The sequence below is a fragment of the Thermobia domestica genome, chromosome 7 (assembly GCF_964235325.1).
Source record: "Thermobia domestica chromosome 7, izTheDome1.hap1.1, whole genome shotgun sequence".
In the NCBI taxonomy this organism is placed as follows: domain Eukaryota; kingdom Metazoa; phylum Arthropoda; class Insecta; order Zygentoma; family Lepismatidae; genus Thermobia; species Thermobia domestica.
The window spans coordinates 154604989-154618609 of NC_137460.1; the positions used below are offsets into that span (position 1 = coordinate 154604989).

Consider the following 13621-nt stretch of genomic DNA (forward strand, 5'->3'; position numbering starts at 1 on the left):
AAACGCCTTATAATTTTGTTTCTATTTCACAAGAAAATGTTTCGTGCAGCACATCATGATTTAGTTTAAAGAGTTGGAGCGAGTAAAGTTTAGTATGGTGGCGCGTACCTTTTATTATTTTTGAAAATCAACATATATATATATATATATCTGCATTCTGACAACAAAATCAATTGTGCTAAATAATTTCTCGCTGTGTGCAATGAAACGAAGTGCAGTTTGGTTCATTCAGTTTCATACTTATCGCTAAAAACTGTTAAAAATAATGAAACTAACATTAATATCTGATAAAATAAATAACTCATCTGTATTTTGTGAAACACAGTAATCACAAAATCTAGTCATTTGTGCGCATTGTGCCACGAACAATTTCAAATATGGATTCAGATTTTTATTTTATGTTGGCCTAGAATTTTTCGGCATTAATCCAACACGGTAAGACAATTGTAGATCTTGAATTAAGAAGTAGCGAGAGGTAGACAAAGAAAGATCAAAGTAATGGCTGTGCATGTCAATACACTGAACACGCATCATCTGTTCGGATCAAGACTTTGGCTATAAAAGCTATAGTATTTCTTATTAATAGTTTTGATCTTACAAATATAATTGCAGTGCAATTATAATTTGATTGAACATTACCGTAGCATTTTCGATTTAGATTGAGAATTTTTGTGCTTCCACTTGCTGCGGTTTGCAAATACCATATTATACAAATTAGAATTTTCTGTTCATCCTCTGTTAAGCCACCAGAAGAAAAGTACGTGAGATGACGAAACGAGGATAAGGCTAATTGTTCATTGGACATCGCCCATTCTCCACACAGATAGACAAACTCTGTCGCTCAATCGTTGTGCAATAGCGAGCGTGACAACATAGCAAAGGAACTAGTGATCTACTCACCACATTTCGCACACTTAGAGGGCGTGCTGCGGCTGTTCAACCTATTTAATGGACCGTTTCCGCCAACACTGGTACCCGCCCATAGTTCCGCCATCTTGGACAGTTGTCTTGATGCACGAAGTGTTCCTTCAAGATGTGTCCCTCACTTTTAGTTCGCAAAATGATATATAACTCTTATTCTCTAAGGGAGTGGGATACGCCCATTGCGCGGCCAGACCGAAGTCCTGACTGCCTACCAGTAGCCTACTGGTGGAGATGGCCTTGCTAGCGAGTCAAGGCCTCCCATGCTCTGCAAGCATGGTACCCGTTGTAAAGCAAGCTCATCCTCCCGCCCATGCTCACCAATACCAAGATTACTGGGATGAACTCACATAGGTTATCGAATTCTATGGTTGACCACAGCCTGGAAGAGTCCAACCCGATTCTGGGATCCTTAGGAATGCCTGAGGGGCTTGTTCATTCCAGGCCCTGCCTACCTCTATCGTTCAATAGCCATCAATTTTCGCGTAGAGGTACTGCTCACACGTCGAGATATTTCCATATCGCATCTCAGATCCAATGGTACATGTTAACTCACCATTTGAGTTTGATGCCAGCCCTATCCTGCAGGATTTCCTTCCTTTTACTGGAATCAGAAACTGTTTCCCAGATACCTGACTGAGATGGGCACTTTTTCCCAATCACCATTCGGTCCTCCTACAGGTAGAATCTGACATTCCCTTCCCGGTAGGATCGTCCAAGCAATACGAGACTCCCTCTCTCTTACGTGTTGAGGTACCATGGATACGTTGAGACACTCGGTATCTCCTCCCAGACCCAATGGTATATGTAAGTCACCATTTGGGGGAAGGACCGTGGCCACTGCTTTCCCTCGGCAGAGCCACTATATGGTACAGTTCGATTTCTCCAAGCGCTGATTTCAGGGAACTCATTACACAGTTTAGAAATCATGATTCACGAGTTCAACAAGATCACATCTCACCACAGATTTCTACCCTTCGCCATCCTACTCGTGAATATCGGTAAGTCCTTCTTTAAACTCTCTGCAGCAGTCGTATACACAGCCATCACCCATAAAGTTGCCACCATAATCCTTACTCACTATACAATGAATTGCGACTATATTATGCCCTTCTGTCTGAAAAAATCGAATTACGCCACGTAGGTCACTCTTGATGGACGTTCCGAATTTCGATTACAGTCGATATGGTTTGAAAGTCGCTGCTCCAAAGTGATTTAACAGTAGAACCCGTAATTTATTTGAAGTATGGGCGACGTCCAAAGAACAACTTTGTCTATCCACGTTTCAATATTTCACGTTGTTCTCCTGTAATGGCTTAGCAGGTGTTTAAAAAAAAAATAGTCCTCGTAGTATGCTTAAATGTTCTTTTAGTTGGATATCATGTAAACAATAATAAAATCATTGTCTTTAACATTTAAGAAACTATTTTTGTCTCATGTACAAAAAGAATTCAACTCAAGTTTATCCTGTACTTGCGTTCTTTTATACTTACCAACTACAAAATACTTTGATCCCTAAGTACACCATTGCTCCTATAGTCATTACAACTATTCCTGGTATTACTAAATCTCTCACTGCATCAAAAGTGTTTGCTGAAAAATGAAAATAATGTGGTTATAATTATATACCAGATGTAAATTACATATGATTAAAATTAGTATATTGCTTTCTACTCAATCGGTTTACTGGGATGGAGATTTCCACAATGATCAATCGATACCAAAAGTTAAGGTGGATCACTACCGGAAGTCAGTACATATTTTAGCTCATTGCCTTAACTACTGCGCAATGAAACGTTACACATTATAAATATTGTACTATAAGATAGAGTAATGTTTCAGCTACAGCACAAGACACTGATTCATTTGGTTGTGTTTCCTGATATCCAAAAATGTAACAAATAAAATAATATATTTGATTCATTTTACAATGAGCACACAAGATGGCACTTGCTGTAAGATCTTACTAGAAGTGCTCAGTTTTACGAAATGTTCATTTGTATGGGTAAAGTATTTTAAAGTAACGATCTTATTACGAAATAGATATATAATGTTTGACAATTTTCCGTGTTATGTTTCATATTTTATTTAAATATTAATTTACATATAAGGAAATAGATTTTGAGACGAAACTTGCGCAGAACGCCATAATGCGCTGTTGCCAAATTTGTACGTTTACTGTAGTAGTCACAATAAGAAAATTCTTGGATTCTAGCGTTGCAGTTCGAGAAGCGGAGTTGCGGCAAGGGTCGAAAACTAACTTCTCTAGTAAGTATCTAAGCAGAATTCCATGATTACTTCCTTTATTATCTGGCATCAGTAAACACTCGACACTATCTGGCAACGCCACACTATTTAAGCAGCGTTTAGCATAGCACTGGGAACACCTAGTGATCCACCTTAAATGCCCTTTTTGAATACTATCTAGACACAAGTGATTGAGCCAGGGTGTTTGTTGTTGAGAAAGAAGAGGAACTTCTATTATTTCCTGTACCAAGCACCTGACTCAGTTTACTCGTCAGGGCAGCTGGGGCTGCAGAGGACTTTAGTTTACTTCAATTAATGTTCCATTTGGTACAATGAAAGGTGTGTTATAAACTGACCATCATGTATAATTCACTGTAGTGTCATTCAGCTGGTTCGCCTGAATTGGTTGTTTTTACAATTGTCTTTCTAGAAATCTTTAATACTATTCTTGAGAAACTAGTAGAATTCTTTCTCCTTTCCAGCCTTTAAAGATACAAGACATGCTGCAGTTGAGATATGATACTTTAATTTTATACAGTATATCATCAACGGACATTTAATTGCACCGAACTGTACTTGGCGAGTTTTGCCAACAAAGTGTCAATAACCATGTTGGATGCCTTAATCACTTTTATTAGTTTCACTTCAATAAATAATAATAATAATATACAAATACATAATAATATAATCATATAATAACAATGTTAATACTGAGCTAACTTAGTATTCTAGTCATAGAATTAGTTATTAAATGATTTGAATGAAATTAAATATTTCAGTTTAACGTCCCACGATTATGCCCTTTAGGCTAAGGGAGACGATGATTGAGACAAGTGAATGATAATGGAAGAATGGGTGGAATGAAAAAGTGGGAGGAAACGTGAGTACCTCCATAAAACCCACAGTCACGATGTTGTTCATCACAAATTTACTTGGCTGACAAATCGAACCAGGGACCCCATACACCAGAGGTAAACGCTCTATTACTGAGCCACCGTGTCCCTCTTGATTTGAATGATACACTGACTGTTCATAAATCACAAACAGTAAGATTTTACGAAATTCGTCCATTATGTATGTTCATTCATAACCATTATTATACATTGTGATATTAAGCTTGTAACTTCTTCCTCAGAAGTAAATAAATACTTGGCTGTAGAAACCAAGTTTTCTTTTATGCTAAATATAAGGCGAGATACATACACCTGAGGGCGAGCACAGATAAAATCATCGACAGTGGGAATGTACAGACGCTCCACAACAATATACCTAGAATTAGAGGGAAGATCCTTTTCCCTCTTCAATAATATGAGTTTTCTGTTCTCTAGAGCATGCCTTTCGAAAGAAATTAGTGGTTAAAGAAAGCGATAGCAATAATTATCTTTTTTTAAAAAAAAAAAAAAAAACTCATTTAGAACAAAAAAAGCTTCCTGTCTCCCTACCAGCGGTCCCTTTCCAGTGGAAAAAACAAAGATGATTGAATCATAGAACTTCCACCAAAAATCAAAACCATCCCAGCATTCAAGCAAAGAGTTTCAAGCTTTGAGGGATGGTGGCCAAGAGAATGCTAATTCATCTTTTCCGTCAGTATTATGTAAATTTCTTGTTTTTCTTTTTAATCAATCCAATTAAATCACATTCGCAAAAATATCATTCTCGGTTGGACTAATTTAAAAATCGATAGAAATGACGCTATTTAGAAAAAATCAATTCCACTTTCTGATGGATATATATTGGAAGCTTATAGACATGAAATATATATGCCGTTGGACCATCTTAATTTGGATGATAAACATTAATAATCGCATTTACAGCTTCATTTGCAGCCCTCTCCCAGACAGATTGTTTTTAAAAGAAAAACATCCACAGAAGATATTTATTTCTATTGGTATATGTCAGTAACTAGAAGTCTTATTAACAGAGCAAAAGTAATTCCTTTTCTTATTATTTTGTAAAAAAGATAATATTTTCAAAGAAACTTGTATATTGCAGAGCAAACTTGTATATCTATTTGCATGATTATAAATCACGTTAGGATTGAGATTTCTGTGCTGTCGGTATCTATGGCCATGTCAGCCCGTCATATATGAGGGATGACGTTCCTTGGCAAGCACACTCTCCGAGGAAAGGGAAGGAAGGAAGCGACCTGGGACCTATAAGTTAGGTACCTCCCCGGTATTTGCCCGGTATGAATGAGGAAAACCACATTCAGGATGTTGGCCTGGGGAAGCTTTTTTCAGCTTTTCGACCGAGTGCCCCTACCGGGACGAATAATTTTCTGGTAATGTACATCAATAGTACAGTATCAAAGTATAGGTAATGGTAATATTTTTTCCTCTCAAAATATAACCATACCTATAACTAAACGCAATGTTAACTTGAGAGCCGCATCACAAGTGCATTAATACATGTCGGCGCGCGAACCTTTTCACAGGGAAGCCTTTGTATGTGTGTGTGTGTGTTTTGGTTTGGCTCTCAATCGCCAGGGTTTCAACTGGCGCTGTTCTGAGTTTCAGCTGATATGCGCGGAGCGATGATTTCTCGTCCTTTTCCTGCCGCTTACGAAAAATATGTTTCTTGGTCTATTTGTTTTAATAATTCATGAAGACACGACAATAGTAATAAATGTATTGGAAATTCGCACGTAATGTATTTGCAATCCTCACAATTAAAACCCGAGAGCATGAAAACTATTTTGCTTATTCATTTCAATTGATTAAGGTAAGAAAGGATAAGAAATGAAGTTATTCTCATATATCTACCTGGAAAAGGTCAATCATAAACAGAAACATACGAGCAACCACCCTCCCACACAATAAATTAAAAATACGATTTTTTTTTTCTAAAAGCACAACAACTCTACATTGGCACTGAGTAAACCACAGCGAACCGGCAACAATCATATTAACAATTTCCAATAGTTTTGTCTGCATATTTTTCTCTTAGTCGAGCGTACAAATTGTTGACAATTTACTTTGCTTAACTTTAAAGAGGTTTCCCTTCCTCGTGTTTGCGATAATACTGAGAAGATGATAATTCGGATTCATTCATATTTTCAACTTCGCGCTTAACACTCTTCATGGTTTCAGTTTCAGTACACCCACGTACCCACTCTAACGCACGCGCGAAGACGATATTTGGCAGAGCAGTGTTACTCTCTGCACAAAAATTGCAGAAGTTACATGTGAGTTCTGTTATTTCTTTTGTTTCATTTATCAGCAGGCAATGAAGTTTCTTACGGGGTAGTTACTCTATTTAATTTATATATCATATAAAAATATTAAGCCATTTCCTATCCATTGTGGACGGTTTCTAACATTGACCAATTAAGTAATTTTACTGGTCCTCTGCTTTTGTTATAAGAGTTTTCAAGTTTATAATCTTGCAACACTTGCAAGAGACTCGCATCTTAGCTGCCGGCTTTTCACTCCTTTCTTTCCTTCTCTCTTTCCGATTCTGAGTCGTGACGTCATTTTCATAACCCTTTACTAATAAATGTAGTGTCATTTATTTTACATATTGTTTCTGTATTGACATTTTTATATACTTGAACTCAATTAGCTCTTTGAATTGATCTCCTAAGTAATGTTTTACTTGTGTAACGGGAGGAACTATGTAATGTGCGCGGAGTCGCCTGAATTGAAGCTGCGTATCTCGGCTATCAGGATAAGGTCGCGGCAATAGTGGGGTACTAGCGCAAACTAGTCGTGAATCTAAAAATGCATACTTTGAGACTTTAAAACGAGAAAATTATGTGGAAACAATTTTTAAAACAATCTAGGCTATTAAAAATATTACAACAGCCTTTTATTACTACACTTATGATATATATATATAAATATCCTTCATTTAATATCTATCAACGAACTGTCCGTGTATTCGTTACACAAAAACCATACGATCTACCAAAAACAGTTCAAGAAATTATGTATATACAAGCTGATGTAAGTGCGATCTAAATATCCATGCTTTAAAATCAAACTTTATCTTGCAGACAATGTTTAAAAATATTTTTGATGTTCTGATATTGCTGTCTTATGCTCATGATCGACTTCAATTTTGGTGCTATATAATCACACATGAGAGCGTTTTGATATTTGTTAAATATTGATACTACCAATAAGCGACAAGATAGTGTCCAGCATTCTTTCGTCATTATTAACTCTTTATGTATGTGAAAAGAAAGGTACCATATTCTCCAAATGTATGCATATGCTGATGATATTGTTTTGATTGTTAGATCAAAAAAACAAATGTATGAATCTTTCTCTACCTACAACAAGAGCAACAGAAATAGACCTAGAAGTGAGTGAGACAAAATAGAGGGTGACCCAAAAGTATATATACACCCGTGCATTGATCAAATATAACATTCTAGTTTGCGAGTTTATTCGCTTTGGCTATTCTGAGCTTAAGGTATAAGTAAAAGGACATTAAGAACAAATAAAAGAAACTAAGTCTACCTGCTGAATAACAACAAGAAATGATATAAAATGTAATGAGCTGATCAGTACGATACTGTATACCTACTTTTGGACCACCCTGTATATATGGAATAACAAATATAAGAAGGGAGACAGGTGTTAAGAAATTTGATAGTTAAAATCAAAAACAAAAACAAAAAAAAACTCGAAAATGTAAAAAAGCTTTTGACAATGTGTGAAACGTCATATATGCTATTATTAAAAAAATGCGTACTAGTAATATTGAAAATCAATATTACAGAAACCGTGTATTTATACAAATTTTCTCCAAAACAGAACTTCTTATTTTATTTGTACAGTCAGATTGATCTCCAGGCTTCACGCATAATACTCGTTGCGAAGATATAATTAATATTCGAACAATATTCAAGCCTGGAAATTGTGATAGAATAGAACACACTAGTTTATGTAGTTCGTATATTTATCGACATGTATTTGTCGAATGAACTCGAGATTTGATGCTTTGAACAATGTTTTTACTAGGGATGGGCAAAACTGGTTTTTATAAAAGCCGGAAACCGGTTTCTAAAAGAACCGAAACCCGAAAAACCGACATTTCTGTTTTCTCCAAAACCGGTTTCGATTAAAACTTTTGGAAAACACAAAACTATTTCTGTGGAAACAGATTCGGTTTCCGGAGAACAAGAAACACTATTCTAGTCAGAAATAGAACAAATTTTGAAAGAAACGGAACCGGTTTTGAAGAAACCGAAACCGAACCGGTTTTGGAGAAAACCGATAACCGGTTTTGGAGAAAACCGATAACCGGTTTTGAAGAAAAACATAAACCGGTTTGGAGAAAACCCAAACCGTTTTAGTTTTAAAAACGGTTTCGGTTTTTCAAAAAACCGGTTTCGGTGTTTCTAAAAACCGAAAAACCGGTTTTTATGCCCACCACTAATTTTTACACATTCTAGATGTCCTTTCCTGATCCACGTTCGTAGAAACCTTTTATTTTTAGTAATCTTTATAACTAGCGAAGGAAAATTTTACCAGAAAAAAATGAAACCAGCTTTAAAAAAATAGTACTCAAAATTCGCTTATTATGTGAAAATTAAGAACTAAAGTTCCCTTAAGATCGAAATAGAATCCAAATCCAGTTTTGAAAGTAATAAATGTTTTAGAGTACGCTTAATGAAATTTTCTTTTTAAAAAAGAAAAAGAAAAACAAATTTAAGAAGTCGCTTGGAATCTACTAAAAGGTTTAAATTCTCAAAAGAAGGTGAAGTCCTTGGAATCTACTAAAAGGTTTAAATTCTCAAAAGAAGGCGGAAGTTTTTTTAAAAAGTCCATTCATGAATATATGTTTCTGAGTGTGTTAAGGTATTGAGACTCTATTACTTCCCAACCTAAAGAATAATTACCTAAAAGCTAAATATAATAATGAATAGTCACTTACATTGGTCTTCAGTTCTGTAACACCTTTTCGTATTGTCGTCCCAGGAATAGCCACTGTAAAAGCAGAACAATTTCAAAGTGAATTTATAGATATAATAAAACTTCTTTAAGTTAGACACTTGTCCCAGTTTGACCCGGACAAGTTTTAAAACTACATATGAAACAGTGGTGCACAGGCGCCATTGCTGCCGCTAAATAAGGCAGAAAAGCAAAGATATGATTTGAAAACAATGGAAATAATACTTTGTATGTTCACTTTGGATTCTTTTTTAGTAACTACAGATTATTTCTGAACTGCTAGTTAGCTTGCCGAAAATAAAGATTGCTTATATTGTACTTCCTTCTTTCTTCTTCGCATAATAAAGGACCTTATCTTCACACATTCAAGCAATATCCTATTTACGCTAGGTTCAAAGAGTTAGGAAACTTATTTTAGTAAAAATTGCCAGACTAAGATGTATATTAGAAAAACAAAAGAGAGAGAGGAAGCATTTAGATCGAGCTTCTATGATACTAATGCTGAGTGGAGTTAATCATTGACATATGAGAACGACAGTCAAAGTGCTCCTATCTTTATATGCAACTGCTGTATCAATTGTACCCAATGAAAAGGTGTATTTTAACTTTAGTGTACAATCTTAGGAGCTCTGTTAAAAACTAGAAAGGCTTAGAGACATTTTCATTGAGAAAGTAAAATGACCTATGACTAAATGCCAGGACCAAGGGTATGGAACGAATTGCCTAAAACAATTAAATGACCAATAGTTGTATAACACCTTTAAAACACTTTAAAATGTTTGCTTGTTGAAAGATCAACGATTATCTTTTAGTACTCATGATATGCATTATTTTGTGTGACACTACACAGCACATTTTCGTCCTTTTCCCTCTATACTGGGTGTATCAAAAGCCCAGGGCCATAGGCCAACTCCTTTATGAATAAAGATACGAGAAAATGGGAAGAAAGAAAATTGTTGGAAATAGGTGGTTTACAATTTAAAATGGTGGAATTTTTCCAATCGCATCATCCGTTTGGACTCCACATTGGTAAGGGGTCTTATGTTAAATAAAAAAAAAAATGTTAATTCAGCAGGTTCTTTCCTTGGGCCCCCTCTCTATAACAACATCACAGCATTGTTGGGAAACGGATTTAAGGTGTTTTAGATTTCCTCACACAACAAATTATACGTTCCCTGTGTCACGTTCGTGTGTCCACGTATTTCGTTCGAACAGTCGAATAGGAAATCTTGCTTTTTTATTTAACATTGGGCGCCTTACTAGTGCGGAGCTCAAACAACTGGTCCGATTGGAAAAATTCCACCATTTTAGATTGAAAACCACGTATTTCCAACAACGTTGTCTTCTGTCCATGTTTTATTCTTATCTTTACACATAACGGAGTTGGCCTATGGCCCGGGACTTTTGATACACCCAGTACAATGAATTTAGTATCTCATTTGCTAGGAGTATATGCACTACTTTATTACTCTGATGTTTCATGAGCTTCTTTACTCGTTATCATTACTTCGAACTTTCTTCTATCTTTATTATTACTCCGCCGGTTTAATAAAGTCATTTGAATCAATTTAAAATGATAATTTAAATAAACAGGTATATGTATAATCAACATCAAATCGATAATGATTTATTTTCGTTTATTCAAGATCGATATATTAAAGTCACAATATCTTAGAGAAAATGTGAAAATTAGAAAACGAAACGACTCCTTATTAATATTGAGTTCAACTGTATTTATTGATTGCAGTAGCTGCTAATGAGGAAACCCACATCGGTAGAAATTAACATGTTATCGCTATAGGCTAAAGGAATTAGTACACATTTCATCGTTACAAGTTGTATCAAGAATTAGCATATGTTTTATGTTTTCTTTCCTTTGTTCGTAACGATAAGATGTTAATTTTCACCGATGCAACTTCCCTCAAGAGACGCTACTGACGGATAGCAATAAAACAATAGATATTTTGTACAACGAGCCATTAGATACGCCTCTAAGCCATGAGAATGATTCAGAAAGAAGGAAATTGGGTGCCGAATAAGTTGAAGCCGAAAGATGTTGGACGGCGTTTGTTTGTTTGTGAACAGCTGCTTGAAAGCAAAGATGAAAGGGATTTCTGCATCGCATTGTGACTGGGGACAAAAAATGGGTTCATTACGGTAATCCTAAGCACAGAAAATTAATGGGGATTTTCCAGCCATGCTTCCATATCAATGACTAAACCGAATATTTACAGCTCCAAGGCCATACTCTGTATTTGGTATGATCAGCTTGGCATAGTGTATTATGAGCTGCTAAAACCGATTGAAACAATCACAGGCGATCTGTATCGAAAGCAATTAATACTTTTAAGCCGAACATTGAAAGAGAAACGGCCTCAATACAACGAGAGACACGGTAAAGTGATTATGCAACTCGACTCGATCTCGCAAAGTCTGTCAAAACATACCGGTACTTGGAAACTTTGAAACGGGAAGTTCTTCCCCACCTGCCGTATTCTCCAGACATTGCTCCCTCTGACTATCACTTGTTTCGATCAATGGCACACTGACCGGCGCTTACGTTCTTATGAAGAAGTCAAAAATTGGATCGATACATGGTTCGCATTAAAGGATGAGCAGTTTTTTCGACGCGGGATTCATACTCTGCCCGAAAGATGGGAAAAAGTAGTGGCCAACAATAGACAAAATTTTGAATCATAAATGCATAACCAGTCTTTTACAATAAAGCCTCGAATGTTGAAAAAAAAAAAAAAAACGGCGGAAGCAAAGTTGTACACCTAATAGTTTTAAACATACGCATCCATGGGGTATCTAAAAGAAGTTATCTCAAATTTGGGATACAAATTAAAATATTTCAACTTTGAAATAATTTTTCTCGTGACTTCATGAATGGATATGTTCGAAAATGTTCTATTGGATTCAGAATCTTCAAATTTATATAAAAATGCAATTAGAAATGTATTGAAGCGTAGGTACTTTTACTATTGGCATAAGCGTACTTCAAAAATCCCAATTTTGGGTTTATTTTTCTCGTGACCTCATGGACAGATATGTTTAAAAATAGTTTTATTGGATTCAGTATTCTCAAATTAGTATAAAAAAGCACAATTAGGAATTTATCCACGCGTGGGCCCTTTTTACTAATGGTATGAAAATTTACGCTGATACATCCTAGTGAAAGAAGTTTGTGTTAGAACTTAACGTTAATAACTCGTAGTTATATGGTTAGCATACATGCCTTTGGAGCGGGAGGTCGAGTTCGATTCCCGGTGGCAGCTTATTTGATTTGGATCCAGCATCTGTATAGCCTTGGCGCTGAATGGGACTTAAATTCCAAATCAGTCTAATCAAATTAACATTAAGAACACTTATTGCATACACCACACAGTTTCTTTTTCAATTAAACGATTCATTGCTGCCAAACCTGTACACATAAGACGAAGTTCTTTGTTTTAAAGTAGAATCCGAACTGCATGTGTCTCTACCGGGAGTCGAACCAACGTTTCTCATTCTAGATGCGACCTATGTATATAGTGTTACGAAAATTCTTTATTAATAATACAGTTCATGAATGATAAAGTAATAATTCTTTTTAATGTGCGAAAGCTAACATGTATCTGTATAAAAAATCGCATACCAGTATCTAACTATTCATTTTAAGGTAAACTTGAGATTACTGATGTAGCATGAACAAAGTATCTATAGCTGTTGTGCGTTAATTTATTTATTTAAAAAAAAAAAAAGAAAGAAAGAAAGTAGTCTACGTAATGACCAGGCTTTCTTCCAGAAAATTTTGCCCGTGCGAAGGCTAAATCAAAATGTAAGGGGGCTGCACTGGGATGCTGTAAGTTAAAGGACTTACTCTGTACAAGAGTAACATGTAATTGGAGTTAATCTTACTTGGGGAGTGGTAATGATCAACCCTGGGGAGGCTCACCCCGGAAGCATGTATGGATATGTTTCTAGTAAAAACTCACAATGGATTCCAATCCACCATTCGTAAATTCTCAGTATTCAAATAATTTGGTAAAGTCTGAGGCAGTACTTGAGTTGAGTTGATTTTGAGTTTAACGTCCCTTTCAGCAGCGAGGCTATATGAGAAGGCACCTACTAATTAACGTGGAATCCAAACCACATGAGCTCCCGCTGGGAATCGAACCCTGGTCTCCCACGCCAAGGACGCGTACTCTGAGGCACTAGCGTACCCAAAATTTCAACATGGTGGGTATATATATATATATATATATATATATATATATATATATATATATATATATATATATATATATATATATATATATATATATGTTTTATTTCTGGAGGTAGGCAACGTTACGCCGTACCGGCACCTTTTTAATGCGAACGGAATATTAACTCTTCTAAACTGAACTCAAATGAATTAAACTGAAAGCCAGTACGAAAATTCTGTTGAGACTCCACCTCTGCACTTTCTCCGCAGAACAGCCTTTATTCAATTCCCATTTCAATGTATCCAATTAATTGGTTTTATTCATTATTACGAAGAGAATTAAGTGAAAACATCCCTTAGAATT

The 13621-nt window shown here is 35.7% G+C and overlaps 1 protein-coding gene across 1 annotated transcript in view; it reads right to left on the reverse strand.

The window, feature by feature from the left end:
- LOC145690507 (uncharacterized) overlaps positions 1 to 13621 on the reverse strand; it is a 95576-nt gene that overhangs the window by 7382 nt on the left and 74573 nt on the right. The window contains exons 4-5 of the mRNA XM_081765456.1: positions 9052 to 9104; positions 2415 to 2514 (exon numbers count right to left, since the gene is read on the reverse strand). Of these exons, the coding sequence (XP_081621582.1) occupies positions 2415 to 2514; positions 9052 to 9104 (153 nt within the window). The remainder of the gene's footprint in view (positions 1 to 2414; positions 2515 to 9051; positions 9105 to 13621) is intronic.